The sequence below is a fragment of the Hemiscyllium ocellatum genome, chromosome 1 (assembly GCF_020745735.1).
Source record: "Hemiscyllium ocellatum isolate sHemOce1 chromosome 1, sHemOce1.pat.X.cur, whole genome shotgun sequence".
Taxonomy (NCBI): Eukaryota; Metazoa; Chordata; class Chondrichthyes; order Orectolobiformes; family Hemiscylliidae; genus Hemiscyllium; species Hemiscyllium ocellatum.
The window spans coordinates 40,600,947-40,626,792 of NC_083401.1; the positions used below are offsets into that span (position 1 = coordinate 40,600,947).

The following is a 25,846-nucleotide window of genomic DNA, read 5'->3' on the forward strand; positions in this document are numbered from 1 at the left end:
CTGTAACTTCAAGTTGCCACCTAATTTTTAGAAACATCTGGTGCTTCTGCTGGCATGTCCTATCTTCAGTGAACTAGGTTTGATCTCGGAGCTCAAAGGTACAGGAGCAAAAATTACCTTTGAATGGCTTATTGAAGCACACACCTGAAGGTTGAACTACAAAATATTATGATTTGGAGATGCCGGTGTTGGACTGGGGTGTACAAAGTTAAAAATCACAACACCACGTTATAGTCCAACAGGTTTAATTGGAAGCACACTAGCTTTCGGAGCGACGCTCCTTCATCAGGTGACAATAGAGAAGATGAAGGTGTGGCTAAGGAGCTGGTGCAGGGGCAAGGATTCATTTTTGGACCATTGGAATCTCTTCAGGAGTAGAAATTACCTAAGAGGGGTGGGTTCCAGCTGGACCAATATACTTGTGGGGAGATTTGCTAGTGCTATTCGGGAGACTAAACTAGTAAGCGGGTGGGAACCAAAGTTATAGTGAGAAAAAAGGCTGAGGCTGGTACTATAGATAGAGGAAGCAAGTCAAATAGTCTAGGCACACAAGAGTTTGGCAGAGAATAAGGTAAGACTGATAAATGAAACTGCATGAGGTCTGGCAGGTAAGGCAGATGAACTTAAGGCACTGTTGGGAACATAGACCTGCAATATCACAGCTATTACAGAAACATGGCTCTGGGATGGACAGTACCGGGCAGCTTAGTGTTCCAGAGTATAGAAACCATGGGAAGGATAGTAAGGGAGACGAGATTGGAGAGGGAATGGTGTTTTTGTTAAGGGTAACATTACAGCTGTATTTAGGGAGGATATTCTTGGGAGATCATCCAGTGAAGTTACACAAGGGAGAACTGAAACATATGAAAGGGATGATCACCTTGCTGGGATTGTAATATAGTTCTAATAGACAATGGAAAATTGAGAAGTAATATGTAAGTTGATGTCAGAAATCTAAGAATAATAGGATAGTAATGGCAAGGGATTTTAACTATCCAAATATAGACTTGGACTGTCAGTGTTAAGGGCTTGGTTTGGGAGTAATTTGTGAAGTGTGTACAAGAAAATTTTCTTATTCAATATGTAGATTTACCTACTAGAGAAGGAGCAATACTTGACCTTCTGTTGTTAAATAAGGCAGGACAAGTGACTGAGTTGTCAGTGGGGGAACACTTTTGGGCAAATTATCTTAATTGTTTACTTCCAAGATAGACGTGTTTCTTTTGGTTAGAATTACATATTGTCAATACAAAATTTTAATCCAAATGCAAACCCAAAATTTGCTGTAACACAAGTGTAAACAAATCAAAATAACATTATGACACTTCATTCCTTTTCTACTCCTCCTCTCCCCTACGACATCCAGATTACATAAAACATGATGGAATGAGAATTGCCTAATGAATATATCTACCTCAAAAAGATATGAATATATATCTACCTGGATATGAGGGGTACCAATATCCTGGGGGTGGGGGGAATGGAATTTGCTAATGCTCTTCAGCAGGGGAATGGAAACCGAAATCGTAGTTCAAGTAGATGGGAGGATGAGAGTTGTTAAGTCAGAATTAAGATTTCAAGATCGCAAGGATGCACCAGCAGGCAAGAAGTTGGTTTGGAGTGTGTCTTACTTCAATGCCAGGAGCATCCTGAATAAGGTGGGTGAACTTGCAGCGTGGGTTGGTACCTGGCATTTCAATGTTGTGGCCATTTCAGAGAGCAGGTATAGGAATGGTTATTGTAGATTCTGGGATTTAGATGTTACAGTAAGAACAGAGAAAATGGTAAGAGAGAGGGTGATGTGGCACTATTAGTCTAGGACAGTATTACAGTTGCAGAAAGGACATTTGAGGACTCATCTATTGAGGTAGTATAGGCAGAGATCAGAAACAGGAAAGGAGATGTTACCCTGTTGAGAGTTATCTATAGACCTCCAAATAGTTCCAGAGAAACAGAGGATAGGATAGCAAAGAAGCGAGAGTGACAGGATAGTTGTTATGGCGGACTTTAACTTTCCAAATATTGACTGGGAATACTATAGTTCAAGTCCTTTAGATGGGTCAGTTTTTGTTTTGCCAATGTGTGCAGGAGGGTTTTCTGACACAGTATGCAGACAGACCAACAAGGGGCGAGGCCACATTAGACTTGGTACTGGGTAATGAACCCGGCCAGGTGTTAGATTTGGAGGTAGGTGAGCACTTTGGTGATAGTGACCACAATCTAGTTATGTTTAGTGATGGAAAGGGAGAGCTATATACCGCAGGGCAAGAATTATAGCTGAGGGGGGAAAGGCAATTACGATGTGATTAGGCAGGATTTAGGATGCATAGGTTGGGGAACAAAACTGCAGAGGATGGGCACAGTTGAAATGTGGAACATATTCAAGGACCAGCTACTGCAGGTCCTTGATAAGTATGTACCTATCAGTCAGGGAGGAAGTTGTCGAGTGCGGGTGACTGTTTACTAAGGAAGTTGAATCCTTTGTCAAGAGGAAGATGGCGGCTTATGTTTAGATGAATTGAGATAGCTCAGTTAGGGTGCTTGAGAGTTACAAGTTAGCCAGGAAATTCCTAAAGAGAGAGCTAAGAACAGCTATGAGGGGACATGAGAAGTCATTGGTGGATAGAATCAAGGAATGCCCTAAGGCTTTCTAGAGGTACATCAGGAATAAAAGAATGACTAAACTAAGATTAGGGCCAATCAAGCACAGTAGTGGGAAGTTGTGTGTGGAGTCAGAGGAGATAAGGGATAGGAAATGAACACTTTTTGTCAGTATTCACACTAGAAAAAGACAATGTGGTCGAGGAGACTACTGAGATACAGTCTACTAGACAAGATGGGATTGAGGTGCATAAGGAGGGGTCAGCAATTCTGGAAAGTGTAAAAATGGATAAGTCCCTGGGCTGAATGGGATTTATCCTCGGATTGTCTGGGAAGTAGGAGATTGCAGAGCCTTTGGCTTTGATCTTTGTCTACAGACTGCCAGAAGACTGAAGGATAGCAAATGTTGTTCCCTTGTTCAAGAAGGGGAGTAGAGACAACCCTGGAAATCATAGACCTGTGAGCCTTGCTTCAGTCGGGTAAAGTGTTGGAAAGGGTTATGACAGATAGGATTTATAATTATCTAAGAGGACGAAGTTGATTAGAGATAGCCAACACTGTTTTGAGAAGGTTAGGTCATGTCTCATAAACCTTATTGAGTTCTTTGAGAAGATGACCAAACATTAGGGTAAAGCGGTTGATGGCGTATATGGATTTCAGCAAGGCAATTGATAAGGTTCCTCATGGTAGACTAATGCCCAAAATATGGAGGCATGGGATTGAGGGTGACTAAGCGGTTTGGATCAGAAATTGGCTAGTTGAAAGAAGACAAAGGGTGGTGGCTGATGGCAAATATTCATCCTGGAGTTCAGTTACTAGTGGGAACGCATTGCCTGCAACAGTAGTAGACTCACCAATTTTAAGGGCATTTAAATGGTAATTGGATATGCATACAGACGAGAATGGAATAGTGTAGGTTAGATAGCCTTCAGATTGGTTCCACAGGTTGGCCCAACATCAAGGGTTGAAGGGCCTGTACTGCGCTGTAATGTTCTAAGTTCTACATTCTATAAAAACAAAAATAAATGAAATAAAGGAATCTCAATTACCCAAATGAGATGGGTGGGCAGTATTTCGCTCGGATAATCGATTATTCAGTTAATGGATTAAATGCCTTTCTTCCGGGGTTCGGAGTTTTTTTTTCCCCCCAAGTCTGCTCCCTGTTTAGGAGATGAGGCAACAGCATACCACCACCCCTCCCAACACCGCTGCACGCACCCCCCCACCGCCCCAACACCATCCCCGGATAATCGAGTTTCCTCTGTATAACAACAAGAATAAAACGTAGTGCTGAACCTTCAAATATTGAACATGAATTACTTACAATGCATGAATCCCATCAAGTCCCTTCACTGCTCTGAAACCTTTTACTTTGAGTCTCATCTCTATGACAAACATTCAGAATCTGAGTCTGACAACACAGAAATACATCTTTCAGACCAATTCATCCACACCAATCAGACATCCCAAAATTACCAGTTCCATTTGCCAGCATTTGGCCCATATCCTTCTCAACCCTTCCAGGTGCCTTTTAAATGTTGTAATCGTACCCAGCTCCACCACTTCCTCCGGCAGCTCATTCCATACATACACCACCTTCGGTGCAAGTTACCCCTCAGGTCCTTTTTAAATCTTTCCCTTCTCACTTCAACTTAGGTCCTCTAGCTTTGGACTCCTCTATCCTAAGAAATAAGAGCTTGATTATTCACCCTATCCTTGCCCCTCATCTTTATAAACCTCTATAACGTCATCCCTCAGTCTCTGACACTCCAGAGAAAAAAGTCCCAGCCAATTCAGCCTTTTCCTGTAGCTAGAACCCTCCAGTCTCAACAACATCCTTGTAAATCTTTTCACTCCTTTGAAACCCTTCTCATTCTTCACCTTCATAAAAATTAAGATAACTTCCTGGCCAAATTCTCCTCCCACTTTCACATGACTGCAACAAACACATTAACATGCATAGAAATCCAAAGGGAAACTTGGAACTTTGATGGTTTTAGAAAGACAGCTGCAGCTTAGTTCTGCACTCCAGGAAGAAAGTATCATAGAGAGACTGTACGCCAGCAAAATAATATGAACAGGTAGCCTGGGCTGAGGAACAACTAATTTTCAATTCATTCAACCCACAGTTTGTTTTTGTTCTCAATTCCTCAGATAACTCATACACATAGCCCTTCAACATCAGAATTGTTTCCACAAAGTAGTATATCTCATTACACCATCTCCGAATACAGCAATTCTCTTTGTCTGCTCCCTTTATCTTGGTGTAATATACATAATATAGATTTATTTTTTCAATTTCCTTGTCTCAGAGCATCTGTTTAAGCTGCTTCCTATCCAGATTGTCACCCCACTGTTTTGCCTCATGCCAGATAGGATTTTACACCCATCAAACTCCACATCTGTTGCTCCTCACCCTCTCCAAATTAACACAACTCTCAAATATAAATTCCTCAAACCAGGGCTTGCTAACATAATTAATTGTGCTCTTTTCCTCCCCCTTCATTCCCATTTTTTTTTAAACCACTATCGTTGCCAGTTCACAGCTTCTAAAGGTTATTCTATTCAACTAATGTCCTTTTCTCAACATCTCCTCTGTCCAGGCCATTCAGTATTCTGTAAATTTCTATTAGATCCTCCTCATTCTCCATCGAGTATAGGCCCAGAGTCCTCAAATGTTCCTCATCTGTTAAGCTTTTCATTCCTGTGACCACTCTCATGAACCTCCTCTGAACACATTGCAGGGAGAGTACATCCTTCCTGAGATATCGGACCCAAAGCTGTGCACAATACTCTAAATGTGGCCTGACCAGAGCCTCAGAATTACAATCCTGCTTTAATATTCAAGTCCTCTCAAATTAAATGCTATCATTACACTGACTCAACCTGCAAGTTTATCTTCACAAAATCCTGGACTAGAACCCCCAAGTCACTGTGCACTTCAGACTTTGAAATTTTCTCCCCATTTAGAAAATAGCTCGTGCCTCTTTTCTTCCTGCCAAAGTGCATAGCCTCTCAGTTTCCCACATTGTACTCCATCTGCCACTTCTATGCCCATTCTCCTAAACTGTCCAAATCCTTCTGCAAATCCCTCCACTTCCTCAATGCTACCTGTCCCTCTAACTATCTTTGTATCGTTAATGTATAAAGTAAGTAGTTGTGGTCCCAAAACTGAGCCTTGCGGAACACCACTTGTCACCGGCTGCCATCCTGAGATAGACCCTTTTATCCCCAGTTTCTGCCAGACAACCAAGCTTCTTTCCATGTTAGCACCTTGCCTCTAACTCCATAGGTCCTTAGCTTACTCAGTAGCTGCTTGTGTGGCACCTTGTCAAAGGTTTTCTTGAAATCCAGATAGATAACATCCATTTGCTCTCTTTGGTCCAGCATGCTCATTAAATCCTCAAAGAATTCTAGTAAATTTGTCAGGCATGACCTCCCCTTGATGAAACCATGCTGACTTTGCCCTTTTTACCATACACTTCCAAATATTCAGAAATCTTATCCTTCACAATGGGACTCACAACTGAGCTCAGGCTAATAGGTCTGTAATTTTCTGTTTTTTGCCTTTTTAAAAAGTGGTGTCACAATAGTATTTTCCAGTCCTCTGGGACCCTCCCTGATTCTAGCAATTAGAGTCAGAGCCATAGACTGAAATAATAACTCCACCATCTCTTCAGCTATCACCCTCACTACTCTGGGGTGTGGTCCATCTGGTCCAGATGCCTCGTACACCTTCAGGCCAGTTTCCCTAGGACCTTCTCCTTGGTGATGGCCAACATACTCAGCTCTGTCCCCTCACCCTTGAATTTTTGGGATCTTATTATGTCTTCCACAGTGAAGACTGACCCAAAGTAATTATTCAATTCTTCAGCCATTTCCTTGTTTTTTTTTTACTACTATCTCTCCAGCATCATTTTCCAGTGACCTAATGTCCACTTTTGCCACTCTTTTGTGCTTTATATATCAAAAGAAACTCTTACAGTTTTCCTTGATATTACTGGCTAGCTTACCCTTGGACTTAATCGTCACCCTCATTTCCTTTTTGTTGCCCTCTGTCGGTCTTTGTAAGCTTCCCAATCCTCTGGTTTCCCATTGCTCTTCGCCACATAATATGCTTTCTCCTTTGTTTTTGTGCTATGCCTGACGTCCCTAGTCAGCCATGGTTGGTTCATCTTCCCTGTACCATGCTTCATTTTCCTCAGGATGAATCTGTGTGTCTCCTGAATTACTCCCAGAGACGCCTTCCATTGCTGTTCCACTATCTTTCCTGCTAGGCTTCTCTTCCAGTCAATTCCACTCAGCTCCTCCCTCTTGCCTTTATAGTTGCCTTTATTTACCTGTAATAACATTAATTTTGCTACAAAGCAGAATTAATTAAGCATTTGCTGTTCAGAGATCAGTTTTCTAGAACTACATTGGATATTAGGCTTAGGGGACTCAAAAAAGTAGGAGTGCATGATACCAACATATATAAAAATCTCATTAGAAGAAAGATTCTTCAAACTTTACATTATGAAAATGTAATTATGATTTTTTTCCCACATGAACTCAGCTAGTGATTTTCAAATATGCTGGATATGAGAGTATGCTGAAAATGTGTTGCTGGTTAAAGCACAGCAGGTCAGGCAGCATCCAAGGAACAGGAAATTCGACGTTTCGGGCCAGAGCCCTTCATCAGGAATGAGGAGAGGGTGCCAGGCAGGCTAAGATAAAAGGTAGGAGGAGGGACTTGGGGGAGGGGCGATGGAGATGTGATAGGTGGAAGGAGGTCAAGGTGAGGGTGATAGGCCGGAGTGGGGTGGGGGCGGAGAGGTCAGGAAGAGGATTGCAGGTTAGGAGGGCGGTGCTGAGTTCAAGGGAATCGACTGAGACAAGGTGAGGGGGGAGGGGAAATGAGGAAACTGGAGAAATCAGAGTTCATCCCTTGTGGCTGGAGGGTTCCCAGGTGGAAGATGAGGCGCTCTTCCTCCAGCCGTCGTGTTATGATGTTCTGGCGATGGAGGAGTCCAAGGACCTGCATGTCTTCGGTGGAGTGGGAGGGAGAGTTAAAGTGTTGAGCCACGGGATGGTTGGGTTGGTTGGTTCGGGCGTCCCAGAGGTGTTCCCTGAAGCGTTCTGCAAGTAGGCGGCCTGTCTCCCCAATATAGAGGAGGCCACATCGGGTGCAGCGAATGCAATAGATGTGTGTGGAGGTGCAGGTGAATTTGTGGCGGATATGGAAGGATCCCTTGGGGCCTTGGAGAGAAGCAAGGGAGGAGGTGTGGGCGCAAGTTTTGCATTTCCTGCGGTTGCAGGGGAAGGTGTCGGGAGTGGAGGTTGGGTGGGGGGGGGGGAGGGGGGAGGTGTGGACCTGACGAGGGAGTCACGAAGGGAGTGGTCTTTGCGGAACGCTGATGGGGAGGGGAGGGAAATATATCCCTGGTGGTGGGGTCCGTTTGGAGTTGGCGGAAATGACGGTGGATGATACGCTGTATACTGAGGTTGGTGGGGTGGTAGGTGAGAACCAGTGGGGTTCTGTCTTGGTGGTGGTTGGAGGGGCGGGGCTCAAGGGCGGGGGGGCGGTTGGAGGGGCGGGGCTCAAGGGCGGAGGGGCGGTTGGAGGGTTGAGAGTATGCTACCTAAAGTGCACATTATATATGCATTCATAATTCACACATACCAAATTACACTTAAGAAGCAAAAATAAAAGTCAAAAAGAAACATTTCAATTTTCAAAGACTAAGAAACAGAACACTCAGTTGGAAAAGACAAGGAATTTCTAGGTGGTGTGTGGGTCAGATGTGCAAGTCTTAGATCCAGGAAGGGAATATCCTATACTTGATTCAGTGTTGGTAACAAAACAGAATTAATTAAGGATTTGATGCCCTGACAACCAGTGATCATAATATAACTAAGTTAGATATTAGACTTAAGGGGGAATCAAGAGAGTAGGAGTGCTTTATAGTCTAAACAATAGTGGTAATGTCAATCATGATACCAATTATGAAACTGTTGCAAGGGGAATTCAATTATCAGACAGGACTTCAAATCTTTAGACTGGGTAAATCTAATGAGCACAAATGCCATAGAGAAAGAATTCCTGCAATGTGCCTGAGATAGCTTTCTGGAGCAACATGTTGAGGAACCAATTGGAGCATCCGCCTTTTTAGACCTAGTTATTCAGTAAGAAAAGGGTAACTAATAACCTCATTGTAAAAGAGCTCTAAGGGAATAGTGACAAAATGATAAGCCACTGTGTTAGGCATTTCCTATTAATTTGGGAAAGATGCAGTTCAATCTGAAACTATAAACAAAGACAATTATAAAGGTGTAAGGAAGTCATTGACTGTAATGAACTGGAAAAAACATAAGGCTTGATGGTGCATATGCACTGGCTAGTAATTAAAGAACTAATGTTTTGTTTTCAAGGTGCATATATTGCTTTAAGGAAAAAAATACCACACAGCAAAAAATGAAACAGCCATGGCTAAGGAGACTTAAAGGTACTACTAAATCAAGGCTCATAAAGTTGCCAAAATCAAATCTATGTCTGAGGAATGGCAGAATTTTAGATCTCAACACAGGGGGACCAAGACATTAATAAAAAGAGAAACTAGAACACTAAATAGTAAAAAAAAGTTATATAGAAGCTTCTCTAATAAGTAAAAAGGAGAAAAGAAAAAAAATGGATTCATTACAGGTAGAGATAGAAAGATTTTTGTGGAAAATAGAAAAATGGCAGACAAGCTAAAAAGTACATTGTGTCTGTCATCAGAGATGACACTAGAAGCTTTCCTGACATCATCAAGATGCAAGGGTCAAGTGGTAGTATGAAACTTAAAGAAATTAGTATTAGTTCATGAAAAATAGCAGTAGAGAAGTTAACGGAACAGAAAGTTCACAAATCCTCAGGACACGATGAATTGTGTTATTTGCTTGAGCCAGGAAGTTTAATTGCTCCCAGGTTAGTCTCTCATTATCACATACTGAACATTCGGAGAATAGAATGTCAGTTAAAAGAATTAAATGATATTCCTCTGAGCCTACTGAAAGCTACTTACTTCCAGTAGGCTCAGTGTCTTCAGAAACTAAGCAAGATACAATCCCATTGTCAGTGTGACTACAGCTCATGGAAACAGCTTAAGTGAACTAGCCAGTTACATGTTTTCTTTTAATTTATCCCTTAATCACGAGTTTGTCTGTTTTAAGAGTGCATCGGGGGCTAGAATTAAAGATTAGTTATTTAAATCACAGACATTAATTAGTTACTTTGTGCTTCAACTTTGTTTTGCTAAAGCTACTGTATTAATAATAAATTGTTAAATGATTTAAGTTATAATCAAGGTGTCTGTCATTGGTTATTCACAAAATCTGGTTCTAACTATTAGAAATTTCATTAACAACAAATGGAGCAACGTTTGAAGGTCAAGCATTTTAACTTTAATGTGTTATGGGTAAAGGGATACAGAGGCTGATTTGATTTGGCAGTCTGTCTCCATGTCACAATACCAATCTAATTTGGGTGAAGGAACAGACCATTTTTGTAGATAATATGCGATGAAGCAAGTAGTGTGGATAGCAGTAGTAAATTACAAAGGAGCAAGTGTGGCTTAAGTCAATGGACAAAACTACAGTAGATGGAGTTCAACATGTGAGATCATCCACTTTGGAGCTGAAAAACATCACAGCCCTTATCTTCTTAATAAAGAGACACTTTGGAAAAAGAAATTAACTGAGCTGTCGATAGACAAATTCCTGAAAGCTCTGTTTAGAAGATAAAGGAGTTTGGAGCATTTAAATGTTATCCTTAATAGTGAAACTTAAGGAACACCGTTCTTGCACTTTTGTATTAATTTCCGATTAACACGCAAATTACCCTTTTAAAATGTTATAAATGCTTTTTAACTGCTGTTGCCCAGGAAATGATCAATTAGAAGTCTAGAGTCCAATTCTGTTGGATTATGAACTACAGAAGAGTTTAAAGGAATTACTTATTAAATTGTTTAAAACTTCTCTTCCTGTTTCTTTTTTCTCATTCTCTAATCCAGTCTTTCTTCCTGTAAAAAAATGAGGTCTGCAGATGCTGGAGATCACAGCTACAAATGTGTTGCTGGTCAAAGCACAGCAGGCCAGGCAGCATCTCAGGAATAGAGAATTCGACGTTTCGAGCATAAGCCTCCTGATGAAGGGCTTATGCTCGAAACGTCGAATTCTCTATTCCTGAGATGCTGCCTGGCTTGCTGTGCTTTGACCAGCAACACATTTGCAGCAGTCTTTCTTCCTGTCCATATTTTCCTTTCTTTACTGGTTTTGGCATTTTATTCACCTACTGTATTGCAATCTACTTCTCAATCCTTCAACTCTCTTTTTTGCATTCCTTTAAACTCATTGGTTCAGGGGATATGCTATTTTTATTCCATTGTTCATCCAGGTCGATGCAACCTTGCTGCGCTCACCACACCACTATCTTCTACTTGCAAGTCCAGCAACTTTCTAGGCAAAAAGACTTCCAAACGTAAACATGCACAAACACAGCTCATCACAAGTTGCCCCGTGCAAGCCAAAATTTCAGGTATTATACATAACTAGTTTTAAAATATACTGTATTTAAGCTCGTCACAAAATATTTATAAACATTAAGCAAATAGAGGTTGATAATGTACTAAAACAGCCTCAATTTTTTTTCCCAAGAAATTCTTTTTTTAATTGCAAAATTAAAATGGTTACAATTAAGCAGATTTCACTATGTATTACAGTAAAACATACCATGCAATTTGCAATAGCAGAAGTGTCAGTGTTGTCTTCAGTTACAAATGGCACTGTATCAGATTAGCTAAGAAACTGCAAAGTTTGGCATTGCACAAATTTGACTTAAATGAAATAGACCACAAATAATATTCTTGGTCTAATTATATTTGAACTATAAAATGGTAACTGAGTTTTATTTGCTAACCTCAATGGAGTTACTAAAATGAAGCATTCTTGTACAATTTACAAGTTATAACAGAAAATCTAGTTTGTGAACAATGATGAATTAGCTGACCTAAAACCTGGCAGTCAGGATGTTAACTTCAACATCGTATCATCCTTTGTCATTTCCGCCACCTCCAAACAGACCCCACCACCAAGGATATATTTCCCTTCCCTCCCCTCCCCTATCAGCATTCCGGAAAGACCACTCCCTCCACGACTCCCTCGTCAGGTCCACACTCCCCCACCAACCCAACCTCCACTCCCGGCACCTTTCCCTGCAACCACAAGAAATGAAAACTTGCGCCCACACCTCCCTCCAAGGCCCCCAGAGATCTTTCCATATCCGTCATAAATTCATCTGCACCTCCACACTCATCATCTACTACATCTGCTGCACCCGATGTGGCCTCCTCTACATTGGGGAGACAGGCCGCCTACTTGCGGAACGTTTCAGAGAACACCTCTGGGACACCCGCACCAACCAACCCAACCACCCCGTGGCTGAACACTAACTCCCTCCTCCCACTCGGCCAAGGACATGCAGGTCCTTGACCTCCTCCATCGCCAGACCATGGCAACACAACGCCTGGAGGAAGAGCGCCTCATCTTCCGCCTAGGAACCCTCCAACCACAAGAGATGAATACAGATTTCTCCAGCTTCCTCATTTCCCCTCCCCCCACCTTGTCTCAGTCCCAACCTTCGGACTCAGCACCGCCTTATTTTATTTTTTTTTATTTTTTATTAGACTTACAGTGTGGAAACAGGCCCTTCGGCCCAACAAGTCCACACCGACACGTCGAAGCGAAACCCACCCATACCCCTACATTTACCCCTTACCTAACACTACGGGCAATTTAGCATGGCCAATTCACCTGACCCGCACATCTTTGGACTGTGGGAGGAAACCGGAGCACCCGGAGGAAACCCACGCAGACACGGGGAGAACGTGCAAACTCCACACAGTCAGTCGCCTGAGTCGGGAATTGAACCCGGGTCTCTGGCGCTATGAGGCAGCAGTGCTAACCACTGTGCCGCCTTCTTGACCTGCAATCTTCTTCCCGACCTCTCCACCCCCACCCCCTCTCCGAAATATCACCCTCACCTTAACCTCCTTCCACCTATTGCATTCCCAACGCCCCTTCCCAAAGTCCCTCCTCCCTACCTTTTACCTTAGCCAGCTTGGCACACCCTCCTCATTACTGAAGAAGGGCTTATGCCCGAAACGTCAATTCTCCTGCTCCTGGGATGCTGCCTGACCTGCTGCGCTTTTCCAGCAACACATTTTTCAGCTGTTAACTTCAACAGTCTTGCTTAGAGAAGAGTCAACCATGGTTCTTATTCTGTGTTATCCAGCAACATGCTCCAAAGTTTATGCAAGCAGATGCCAAATCAGAACAAAACAGGACCAATTGTGACAGATTCACATTCAAAGAACTGATGCTTGAGAATGGTACCAGAAGATAAAATCCTGAGAAGGTGCATGTCAAGTAATGAAAAATTGAAAGGTTGGTAAGCTATCGACACAATGTAAAGAAAGGGCATGACTAGTTCTTAAATATGCCCAGATATAGGAGGACATTAGGGTAGAAAAATAAAGAGGATAGGTGACAATACTGACAAAAGAAAATATTACAACAGTGACTGTCTTAGAGGTGCCAGTGACAGGATCTATTTGGTTTGAGTTGAAAAACAAGAGAAGTATTGTTACGAAACTGAATGAATTCTGTAGGAGCAAACTTAGAGGGTACTTACCAGCAAAAATAATAGGGTAGTGTTAATGAGGGACTTTAAATATTCTAATAAAAACCAGGAGGGTAACAGTATGTAAAGGGTGGAGAAGGTTTCTTTTAAAAAAAGATTTTTACTCAGCAACTAGTCAGGGTATGGAATGCACTGCCTGGAAATATGGAGGAGGTAGTTTCAATTGTAACATATAAGAGGATACTAGATGACTATTTGGATCGAAATAGTGTGAGCAAATTGGCAGTACGTAATGATGCACATTTTAGAAGTGCAGATGCAGATATAATGTGCTATGCCGTAACACTTCAGTGATTCTGTGATTGTCTTCTGCAGAATTTTCTTGATCAGCATGTTTCTAGCCCAAAGAGGAACAAATGGAAAAGAAAACAGTGAACAGCTGTTTTTTCAGACTGGAAAAAAATACAGAGGAACCTCGATAACCCGGATACCAATTCTCAGAAAATCGGATTATCTGAAGGAGATCTTGAGGTCCTGATGGAAACATTACAAAGACGTGTTTCCAACCGTGATCGCGTCTTTTGTTTACAGTGATTAAACAGACACCATCTCCAAATGACAGACAGCCCGTCCTCTCCCACTCCCCCCACTATCCCTGGAGTTCTACACAGGGGTGTACCCTAAATCCCCCCCCTTCCCCAGATAACCTCTCCAACATTGTCCTGTACAGGGCAAAGGTGGAACCTGTCAAAAAGTGGTGCAGTAAAATGTTGAGTGAGAGAGAGTGCGAGTGCGAGTGTGTGAGAGAGCACGTGAGAGACAGAGAGACAGAGAGACAGAGAGACAGAGAGACAGAGAGACAGAGAGACAGAGAGACAGAGAGACAGAGAGACAGAGAGACAGAGAGACAGAGAGACAGAGAGACAGAGAGACAGAGAGACAGAGAGACAGAGAGACAGAGAGACAGAGAGAGTGAGAGAGTGAGAGAGTGAGAGAACGAGCGCGCATGGGGCTATGTGCACGCATGCACTATTTGGAGACTTACCCCACAAAGGCAACCACAGCAGTCTTGTTGGCTTCCAGTCCAGATGTCCCAGAGAGGTAGGTGGGTGTGAATGCAATTGGGGGGTGGTGTTAAACAGGGTTGGGGATGGGAGGGAAGGATGTTGCACAAAGAGGGCAGTGTTGGACAGGGTTGGTGGTTTTGGGGGGGGGGGGGGGAAGAGAGAGAGAATGGTGTTGCACGGGGTTGGGTGCGGGTTGTGATGGGGGCGATGTTGCACGGGGTCGGTGGTGGAGGTGCAGTCTTGTGAACAGGATGCAGACTTTAAAAACTCCAAGTTCCAGAGAAAGACATTTAATCGATTAACCGAATGAAATTGTGCCCACCCATTACGTTCAGATAATCGAGGTTCCCCTGTATACATTGGAGTTCCAAACGCTTCAGCACTCTGACCACAAACTTTCTTGTATGTACTAATGAGCTGGATTTGGGTGTGCAATGCATTACGTCAAAATGTGCAGACAACACAAAACCTCGAAGTGTTGCAAACTGTGAGAACAGGAACAGACTGTAAGATGAAACTTAGAGTAGAGAAGTGGGAGGGGATATACTTAAGAAGGAAGAAAACAGAGACAATACAAACCAAAAGTTACAAATGGGTACAATAACAGAGACCTGGTTAAATGTGAACAAATCATTGAAGCTAGCAGCACAGATTAAGAAAGCAGTTGAAAAGGCCTATGGAATCCTGAACTTTATAACAAAGTGCAAAAGCAAGAAAATGATGATTAACATTTAAAACCCACTATTTGGAGCTCAACTGGAACATTATGTCCAATTCTGATTGCTGTACGTTTGAAAGGATACAAAGATCTCAGACAGGGTGCATAAAAAATTCGTAAGAATGGTTCTCCGAATGATGAACATCAGCAATGTAATAGTTGGGAGAAAGTTCTCTTTATATGACAGGAAACTTTATAGAGATGTTTGCAAGATGACTAGACAAAGTAGTTAAGGAAAAACCTTTCCCATTGGTATCAGAAGGATTGAGAATCAGAAAATTTAAGGATTTAAGATGATTGGTGAAAAACATCACCAATCTTAAGACAAATAATTAGGATCTGAAATCCACTAACTGCAAGGTAGAGACACATTCACTTGTGGTTTTCAAAAGGAAAATGATCATCGTGTGAAGGGAGAAGACTTGGCTCGAACGCAGTTGGCCTGATTAGTAATGTTGCAGATGACACAAAGATCGGGGAAGTTGAGCATAGTGAGAAGGATTGCTCGAGGATACAGCAGGACACAGATAGGCCAGAATCTTGGGAAAGAAGTGGTAGTTGGAGTATAATCCAGAAAACTGTGAGGTGATGCATTTTGAAAGACTGCATGCAGGAGGGAAGAATACAGTAAACGGCAGAACCATTCATATCACCAGCGTAGAGAGGGATCGAGACATACAAGTTCATAGTTCTCCAAAAGTAGCAACACAAGAGAGTAAGGTAGTCAAAGTGGCACGTGCTTGACTTCAACAGATGGGGTAAAGAACATAAATAGTCATGTTGTAGCAATTTTAGTTGGGTACATTTGCAATATTGTATACAGTTCTGGTCACCATACTACAAGGAGGATGAGGCAGCTTTGGAGAGTTCAAAACTCATTTACCAGGTTGTTGCTTAATTTGAACGATGTTAGCTAAGAGGAGAGATTGGAACAACTTCATTTGTTTTCACATGAATGCCAAAGAATGAGGGGAACCTGTTAGAGGTTTACAAAATTATAGGAGGTCTGGATAAAATGGATACTCGGGAGTATTTTGCCTCAGATAGAAATGTCAATTACAAGGGGACATAGACTTAAAGCAAAAATAAGTTTAAAGGAGATGTGAGAGGCAACTTGTTGTTTTTCTTTACACAGAGAGTCATAGAGATGTACAGTATGGAAACAGACCCTTTGGTCCAACCCGTCCATGCTGACCAGATATCCCAACCCAATCTAGTCCCACCTGCCAGCACCCGGCCCATATCCCTTCAAACCCTTCCTATTCATATACACATTCACATGCCTTTTAAATGTTGCAATTGTACCAGCCTCTACCACATCCTCTGGCAGTTCATTCCATACACGTACCACCCACTGCGTGAAAAAGCTCCCCTTAGGTCCCTTTTATATCTTTCCCCTCTCCCTCTAAATCTATGCCCTCTGGTTCTGGACTCCCCGACCCCAGGGAAAAAAAATTTGCCTATTTACCCTATCTATGCCCCTCAACTTTGTAAACCTCTAAGATCACACCTCAGCCTCCAACACTCTAAGAAAAACAGCCCCAGCCTATTCAGCCTCTCCCTATAGCTCAAATCCTTCAACCCTGTCAACATCCTTGTAAATTTTTTCTGAACTCTTTCAAGTTTCACAACATCTTTCCTATAGGAAGGAGACCAGAATTGCATGCAATATTCCAACAGTGGCTTAAACAATGTCCTGTACAACCGCAACACGACGTCCCCAACTCCTGTACTCAATACTCTGACCAACAAAGGAAAGCATACCAAATGGCTTCTTCACTATCCTATCTACTTGTGACTCCACTTTCAAGGAGCTATAAACCTACAATCCATGGTCTTTGTTCAACAACACTCCCTAGGACCTTAAGTGTATAAATCCTGCTAAGATTTGCTTTCCCAAATGCAGCACCTCGCATTTATCTGAATTAAACTCCATCTGTCACTTCTCAGCCCATTGGCCCATCTGATCAAGATCCTGTTGTAATCTCAGGTAACCCACTTTGCTGTCCACTAAACCTCCAATATTGGTGTCATCTGCAAACTTACTAACTGTGCCTCTTATGCTTGCATCCAAATCACTTATAAAACTAACACAAAGCAGAGGACCCAGCATCGATCCTTGTGGCACTCCACTGGTCATAGGCCTCCAGTCTGAAAATCAACACTCCACCACCACCTTCTGTCTTCTACCTTCAAACCAGTTCTGGATCCAAATGGCGAGTTCTCCCTGTATTCAGTGAGATCTAACCTTGCTAATCAGTCTTCCATGGGGAACCTTGTTGATGCCTTACTGAAGTCCATATAGACCACATCTACCGCTCTGCCCTCATCAATCCTCTTTGATATTTCTTCAAAAAACTCAATCAAGTTTGTGAGACATAATTTCTCATGCACAAAGCCATGTTGACTATCCCTAAATCAGTCCTTGCGTTTCCAAATACATGTACATCCTGTCCCTCAGGATTCCCTCCAACAACTTGAACACGACCAACGTCAGGCTCACTGTCTATAGTTCCCTGGCTTATCCTTACCACCCTTCTTAAACAGTGTCACGTTTGCCAACCTCCAGTCTACTGGCACCTCACCTGTGACTATCGATGATACAAATATCTCACCAAGTCCAGCAATCACGTCCCTAGCTTCCCACAGAGTTCTAGGCTACACTTGATCAGGTCCTGGGGATTTATCTACCTTTATGCATTTCCAAACATCCAGCACTTCCTCCTCTGTAATATGGACATTTTGCAAGGTGTTACCATCTTTTTCGCGACTTCCTATATCTTCCACATCCTTTTCCACAGTAAATACTGACGCAAAATACTCATTTAGTATCTCCCACATTTTCTGCAGTTCCACACAAAGGCTGCGTTGCTGATCCTTGAGGGGCCCCTGCATTGAGCTTTGCCAAAGGTATCTCATGTCCCCTTTTTGTCCTCCTGATTTCCCTCAAGTATACCCCCACTGCCTTTATACTCTAAAGATTCACTTGATCTATCCTGTCTATACCTGACATATGCTTCCTTTTTTTTCTTAATCAAACCCTCAATTTCTTTAGTCATCCAGCATTCCCTATACCTACCAGCCTTTCCTTTCACCCTAACAGGAATATACTTTCTCTGGATTCTCGTTGTCTCATTTCTGAAGGCTTCTCATTTTCCAGCCGTCCCTTTATCTGTGAACATCTGCCCCCAATCAGCTTTTGAAAGTTCTTGCCTAATCCTTTCTCCAATTTAGAACTTCAACTTTTAGTTCTGGTCTATCCTTTTCCATCACTATTTTCCAACTTTGGGGTCGCTGGCCTTCGGTCCAACCCGTCCATGTCAACCTGATATCCCAACCCAATCTAGTCCCACCTGCCAGCACCTGACCCATATCCCTCCAAACCCTTCCTATTCATATACTCATCCAAATGCCTCCTAAATGTTGCAATTGTACTAGCCTCCACCACATCCTCTGGTAGCTTATTCTATACACGTACCACCCTCTGCGTGAAAAGGTTGCCCCTGAGGTCTCTCTTATATCTTTCCCATCTCACCCTAAACCTATGCCCTCTAGTTCTGGACTCCCCGACCCCAGGGAAAAGACTTTGCCTATTTACCCTATCCATGCCCCTCATAATTTTGCAAACATCTATAAGTTCATCCCTCAGCCTCCGACGCTCCAGGGAAAACAGCCCCAGCCTGTTCAGCCTCTCCCTGTAGCCCATATTTCCCAAGAGTAGGTCAAGTCTTGCACCTTCTCTAATAGGTACATCCACCTACTGAATCAGCAAATTTTCTTGTACACAATTAACAAATTCCTCTCCATCTAAACCCTTAACACTATGGCAGTCCCAGTACAGATAGCAGAAATCTCCTTACAAATTTGTTACTCAATTTCCCTCTTTTAGGGGGTCTATAACAGTACCAATAAGGTGTTATCGCTTTCTTATTTCTCAGTTCCACCCAAATAACTTCCCTGGATGCATTTCCAGGAATATCTTTCCTCAGCACAGCTGTAATGCTATCCCTTATCAAAGGCCACTCTCCCTCCTCTCTTACCTCCCTTTCTATCCTTCTTGTAGCACTTATATCCTGGAACGTTAAGCTGCCAGTTCTGCCCATCCCTGAGCCATGTCACTGTAATTGCTATGATATCCCAATCCCAGGGTAACTGTCTGGAATACACTGCCAGAGGTTGTCATGGAGACAGATACAATAACAAAATTTAAGAGGAATCTTGACTGGCATTTGAACGCAAAGGGAAGAGAGGTACATGGACCGCATAAAGACAAAGAATTTTAGTTCGGAAAGCCGAAGGTGTGTTCCTTTGCTGTACTGTTCTTCTTTGTTCACTTAGAGCCAAAGAGATTTACAGCACAGACACAGATCCTATGCTCCAACTCTTCCATGCCGACCAGATATCCGAAAATAATCTAGTCCCATTTGCCAGCACTTGGCCCACATCCCTCTGAAACCCTTACAATTCATATACTCATCCAGATGCCTCTTAAATGTTGTTGTTGTACCAGATCCTCCACTTCCTCTGGTAGATCATTCCATACACTTACCACCCTGTGTGTGAAAATTTTGCCCCTTAGGTCCATCTTAAATCTTTCCCCTCACCCTCAACCTATGCCCTCTGGATGCCCCCCCCCACCCCAAGGAAAAGATAATGCCTATTAACACTATCCACGCTCATCAACCCACCCTATTCAGCCTCTCCCTACAGCTCAAAACCTCCAACCCTGGCAACATCCTTCTAAATCTTTTCTGAACTCTTGCAAGTTTCACAACATCCTTCCTTTAAGAGGGAGACCAGAATTGCACGCAATATTCCAAAAGTGGCCAAAACCAATGTCTTGTATAGCCACAACATGACCTCCCAACTCCTATACCCAATGCACTAACCAATAAAGGAAAGCAGACTAAATGCCTTCTTCACTATCCTATCTCCCTGAGACTTCACTATGAACCTGCACTCCAAGGTCTCTTTGTTCAGCAACACTCCCTGGGACCTTACCATTAAGTGTATAAGTCTGGCCCTGACTTGCCTTTCCAAAATTTATCTCACCTCACATTTATCTAAATTAAACTCCATCTACTAGCCTTCAACCCACTGGCCCATATGATCGAGATCCCATTGTATTTTGGAGGTAACCTTCATCACTGCCCACTACACCTCCAATTTTGGTATCATCTGTAAACTTACTCACTATACCTCCTATGTTCATATCCAAACCATTTATATAAATGTCAAAAAGCAGTGGACCCAACACCAATCGTTGTGGCACCACACAAAATCATAGGCCTCCAGTCTGAAAAGCAACCCTCCACCACCACCCACTGTCTTGTGTCCAAATGGCTAGTTTTCTCTGTATTCCTTGCAAATATACAAAAGACTGGATATGTGAGTGAGACTAGTTAAACTATTCTTCAGAGCCAGTATGGGCTCTGGTGCCACATAGCCACCTTCTGTGTTGCAAACATCTTACAATTTTGTTCCATTTTACAGTCACATACCTGTAACAATAATCAAACACACTTACATGCCACACCAGAAGCTAATCCATATAGCAAACCACTTCCTTCTGATGTCTGTTCAAAAATCTGAGTCCTTGGAGATGGGCACTTCTCTTGCCGTATGAAGTTGTAAAGCAATGTTTTTACAACTCTGCTAGTATATTGAAGGCTGTGAAAAGAAAAAAAAAGTGTCTAAATATGAATCACCAACCTCCTCTCCATCCATTCATACCTTAAAGTCAGTGGTCTAGCGTGTACAAGGTATCACCCAATTGAGGTTTTGGCCAGAAGAAAGGTAAGCAAGCGTATGTCAGGTATAGAGAGCAGAGACCAAGGGAATCCTTAAAAGTATAAAGGCAATAGGAGTGCACGTAAGACAGAAATCGAGGGGCAAAGACAAGCCATGAAATATGAGAAAAATAAGAGAAAAAATGGACAAACTAACACACAAAAAGGAGGACACTACAACACACAACTGGGTTAAAAACCTCTCCCACAGACAGCTCACAGACATGGAAAGAACTATACTGGCCAAGGGACTCAAATACAACCACAGGGATGCCAACACAGCAGACTTCCTAGCAGCACTAGAAAGCACACTCAGGAACAATGGACTGACAGAAGAGACACAACAAACAGTGAGACAAACGGTAGTACCCATGATGATAAGAAAACGACAAACACATAACCTCAACACCAAGGAGAGGGAAGCACTGAAAGCACTGAAAAATGACAAAAACATAATCATACTACCGGCAGATAAAGGCAGAATGACGGTCATCCTAGATAAATCAGACTACATCAGTAAAGCACAACAACTACTCGCAGACACCAACACCTACCAAATGAAGGATTCCGACCCCACACCACAACTCACCAATAGAATAATCAACACACTAAGGAATCTACAAAAAAACGGACAGATAACCAAAGCGGACCAGCAAAGAATGAAACCTGAAAGCAACAACACCCCCAGATTCTATGGACTACCCAAAGTACACAAACCAGACATCCCACTCAGACCCATAGTATCACTACCAGGGACACCAGCATACAAACTGGCCAAAGAACTACAACAAAAACTGAAACACCTAGTCAGCGGATCCAAACACTCCATACAACCAACACAGGAATTCTTGGACGTCATCAGGAAGACACACATAGACAAAGAAGAAACCATGGTATCATTCGACGTGACGGCACTGTTCACTTCAATTGACAAAACCCTAGCCAGAGAAACAATAGCCAACCTACTGGACATACATAACAGAACACAGGAGGCCGAACCTATCAACAAGGACGGCATACTTAAACTACTGGACCTGTGCCTCACCACACACTTTACATTCAACAATCAGATATACGAACAAATCAACGGAACACCCATGGGATCACCAATCTCGGGACTCATAGCAGAGGCAGTTATGCAAAGATTAGAACATACAGCCATATCACAAATCCAACCCAAACTCTGGGTCAGATATGTTGATGACACCTTTGTAATCATCAAAAACACAGATATAGAAAAAACACACAGAATCATCAATGCCACACTCACAGGAATCCGATTCACACGAGAAGAAGAAAAGGATAGCCAACTCCCATTCCTAGACGTGTTAGTAGAGAGAACACCCAACGGAGAATTCACCACAAGGATACACAGGAAACCAACACACACAGACCAAGTCTTAAACTATGAAAGTAACCACCCCAACACACACAAACGAAGCTGCATCAGGACACTATTCAAAAGGGCCACAACACACTGCAGTACACCAGAACTGCGAAAAGAGGAAGAGGAACATCTATACAAGGTATTCGCCAAAAACGGATACCCACGCAACTTTATCACCAGATGCCTAAGAGATAGACCACGGAACGAGGACATGCCACAACCAAAAGGACTAGCCACTCTACCATACGTCAGGAGTGTCTCAGAACTGACAGCCAGACTACTGAGACCCTTAGGACTCATAACAGCACACAAGCCAACATCCACGCTCAGACAACAACTCACTAGAACAAAGGACCCAATACCCAGCATGAGCCAAACTAACGTAGTTTACAAAATACCATGCAAGGACTGCACAAAACACTATATAGGACAAACAGGAAGACAGCTAACAATCCGCATCCACGAACATCAGCTAGCCACAAAATGACATGACCAGCTATCTCTAGTAGCCATACACTCAGACAACCAGCAACATGAATTTGACTGGGAAAACACCACTATCATAGGACAAGCCAGACAGAGAACAGCCAGAGAATTCCTACAAGCATGGCATTCATCCCCAAACTCCATTAACAGACACATGGACCTGGACCCCAGATACAAATCACTGCAGCTGAAACGGACACCCGGAAGCGGCAAGAACAAACCAATATAAATACCGGAAGAAACATCAAAGCAGCGCTTCACACGAGGCTCCCACCGCACTGATGATGTTCCCTAGCCAGGGAACGAAACGTTTGCAGCAAAAACTTACAGCTCGGCGAGCAGAACCACAACAACGGATACCCGAGCTACAAATCTTCAATCAGATTTTAGCCATGAAATAGCTCTGGCAAATAGGGTTAAGGAGAATCCAAGGAGATGTTATAAATACACTAAGGTCAAAAAGGTAACTAGGAAGAGAATAGGGCCCCTCAAAGATCAGCAAGGTAGCCTATGTGTGGAACCGAAGGAGATGAGGGAGATACTAAATGAGTACTTTGCATCAGTGTTTACTGTAGAGAAGGACATGGAAAATGTAGAATGTGGGGAAATAACTAGCAACACCTTGAAAAATACCCAACTACAGAGATGGTGGTGCTGGACGTCTTAAAGTGCTTAAAGGTGGATATATCCCCTGGACCTAATCACATGTACCCTTGAACTCTGTGGGACACTAGGAAAGTGATTGCTGGGCCCCTTACTGAGATATCTGGATCATCGATTGTCACAGGCAAGTCGCCAGAAGACCAGAGGGTAGCTAACCCAGTGCCACTATTTAAGAAAGGTTGTGAGGAAAAGTTAGGGAATTATAGACCACTGAGCTGGACATCAGAGGTGCGCAAGTTGTTGGAGGGAATCCTGAGGGACAGGATGTGCATGCATTTGGAAAGACAAGGACTGATTCGGGATAGTTAACATGGCTTTGTGCATGGGAAATCATGTCCCAGTAACGATTGAGTTTTTTGAAGTAATGGAGAGGATCGAGGAGAATAGAGTAGTGAAAGTGATTTTATGTATACTCCAGTAAGGCATTTGACAAGGTTCCTCATGGTGGACTGATTAGCAATGTTAGATCTCATGGAATACAGGGGGAACTAGCCATTTGGGTACAGAACTGGCTCAAAGGTAAAAGACAAAGGGTTTTGCTGGAGGGGTGTCTTTCAGATTGGAGGCCTGTGACCAGTGGTGTGCCACAAAGATTGGTGCTGGGTTCACTACTTTTCATCATTTGTATAAATGATTTGGAATGAACATAGGAGATACAGTAAGATTGCAGATTACACCAAAATTGGAGGTGTAGTGGAAAGCAAGGAAGTTTAATTTAGATATATTGAGGAGCTGCATTTTGGACAGGCAAATCAGGGCAGGACTTATACATTTAACAGTAAAGTCCTGGGGAATGCTGCTGAATAAAAGGACCTTGGAGTGCAAGCTCCTACGTCCTTGAAAATGGAGTCGCAGTTGATAGGATAGTGAAGGCGGCATTTGATATGCTTTCCTTTATTGGTCAGAGCATTGAGTATAGGAGTTGGGAGGTCATTTTGCAGCTGTATAGGACATTGGTTAGTTGCCAGGGTTGGAGAGTTTTAACTATCGGAAGAGGCTGAATAGACTAGGACTGTTTTCCCTGTAGTGTTGGAGACTGAGGGGTGAGCTTATATAGGTTTATAAAATCACGAGGGGCAGGAATAGTGTAACTTGACAAGGAAACCCATGCAGAACGTCCACACAGTCACTCAAGGCTGGGATCGAACCCAGGTGTATGGTACTGTGCAGTAGCAATGCCAACCATTAAGCCACCATGCCACACATTGAACCAGAACAGAAACCTGAATAAAAAATTTGCTTGGCAGAACTACCATCATTTCAACCACAATTCATACTTGGATCTTTGATCATCTCCAAAGTAGAAACTCTTGGTCGATATCAATTCTCTAAATATCTCACATGTGCAATGCAAAGTACATCCAATCTAGTTAGCATGATGCCAGGTTCTTAATTAACTTTCCCATTAAGGAAACTAATGTTTTATATGACATCTAACCTGTAACCTCTTAAAACATTACATACAGCATGGAACTTTACAACACAGGAGAAGACCCTTCAACCTACCATGTCTGCACCAAACTAATCTGCCTGCACAAAGAACAATACAGCACAGGAACAGGCCCTTCGGCCCTCCAAGCCTGTGCCAATCCAGATTTTCTATCCAAATCTGCCACCTATTTTCTAAGGATCTGTATCCCTTTGCTCCCTGCCCCTTCATGTATCTGTCTAGATACATCTTAAATGACGCTATCGTTCCCACCCCTCCCACCTCCACTGGTAACACATTCCAGGCACCTACCACCCTCTGCATGAAGAGCTTTCCACATATCTCCCCTCAACTTTGCCCTTCTCACCTTGAACTCGTGACTCCTAGTAATTTAGTCCCCCACTCTGGGAAAATGTTTCTTGTATCTACTTTGTCTACACCTCTCATGATTTTGTGGGCTTCAATCAGATCCCCTCTTAGCCACCTTCTTTCGAATGAAAATAATCCTAATCTATTCAATCTCTTTTCATAGCTAGCACCCTCCATACCAACAACATCCTGATAAACCTCCTCTGCACCCTCTCCAAAGCATCCACACCCTCTTGGTAATGTGGCAACCAGAACTGTACGCAGTATTCCAAATGTGGCTGAACCAAAGTTATACAATTGTAAGATAACTTGCCACCTCTTGTACTCAATACGCCATCAGATAAAGGAAAGCATGCCATATGCTGCCTTGACCACTCTACTGACCTGCGCTGCCACCTTCAGGGAACAATGGACCTGAACACCCAGATCTCTGTACACCAGTTTTCCCCAGGACTTTTCCATTTACTGCATACTTTGCTCTGGAATTGCTTCTTTCAAAATGCACCACCTCACATTTGTCTGGATTGAGCTCCATCTGCCATTTTTCTGCCCAACTCTCCAATCTATCTATATTCTGCTTAATCTCTGACAGTCCCCTTCACTATCTGCTACTCCACCAACCTTCCTGTCATCTGCAAATTTGCTGACAAGGCAACCTACAACTTCCTCCAAATCATTTA

The 25,846-nt window shown here is 42.8% G+C and overlaps 1 protein-coding gene across 2 annotated transcripts in view; it reads right to left on the reverse strand.

Moving 5' to 3' along the window:
* dym (dymeclin) overlaps window positions 1-25,846 on the reverse strand; it is a 488,802-nt gene that overhangs the window by 354,573 nt on the left and 108,383 nt on the right. For both annotated transcript variants that reach the window (XM_060828960.1, XM_060828953.1), the window contains one exon: window positions 20,571-20,713. In XM_060828960.1, coding sequence (XP_060684943.1) covers window positions 20,571-20,713 — 143 coding nt within the window. The remainder of the gene's footprint in view (window positions 1-20,570; window positions 20,714-25,846) is intronic.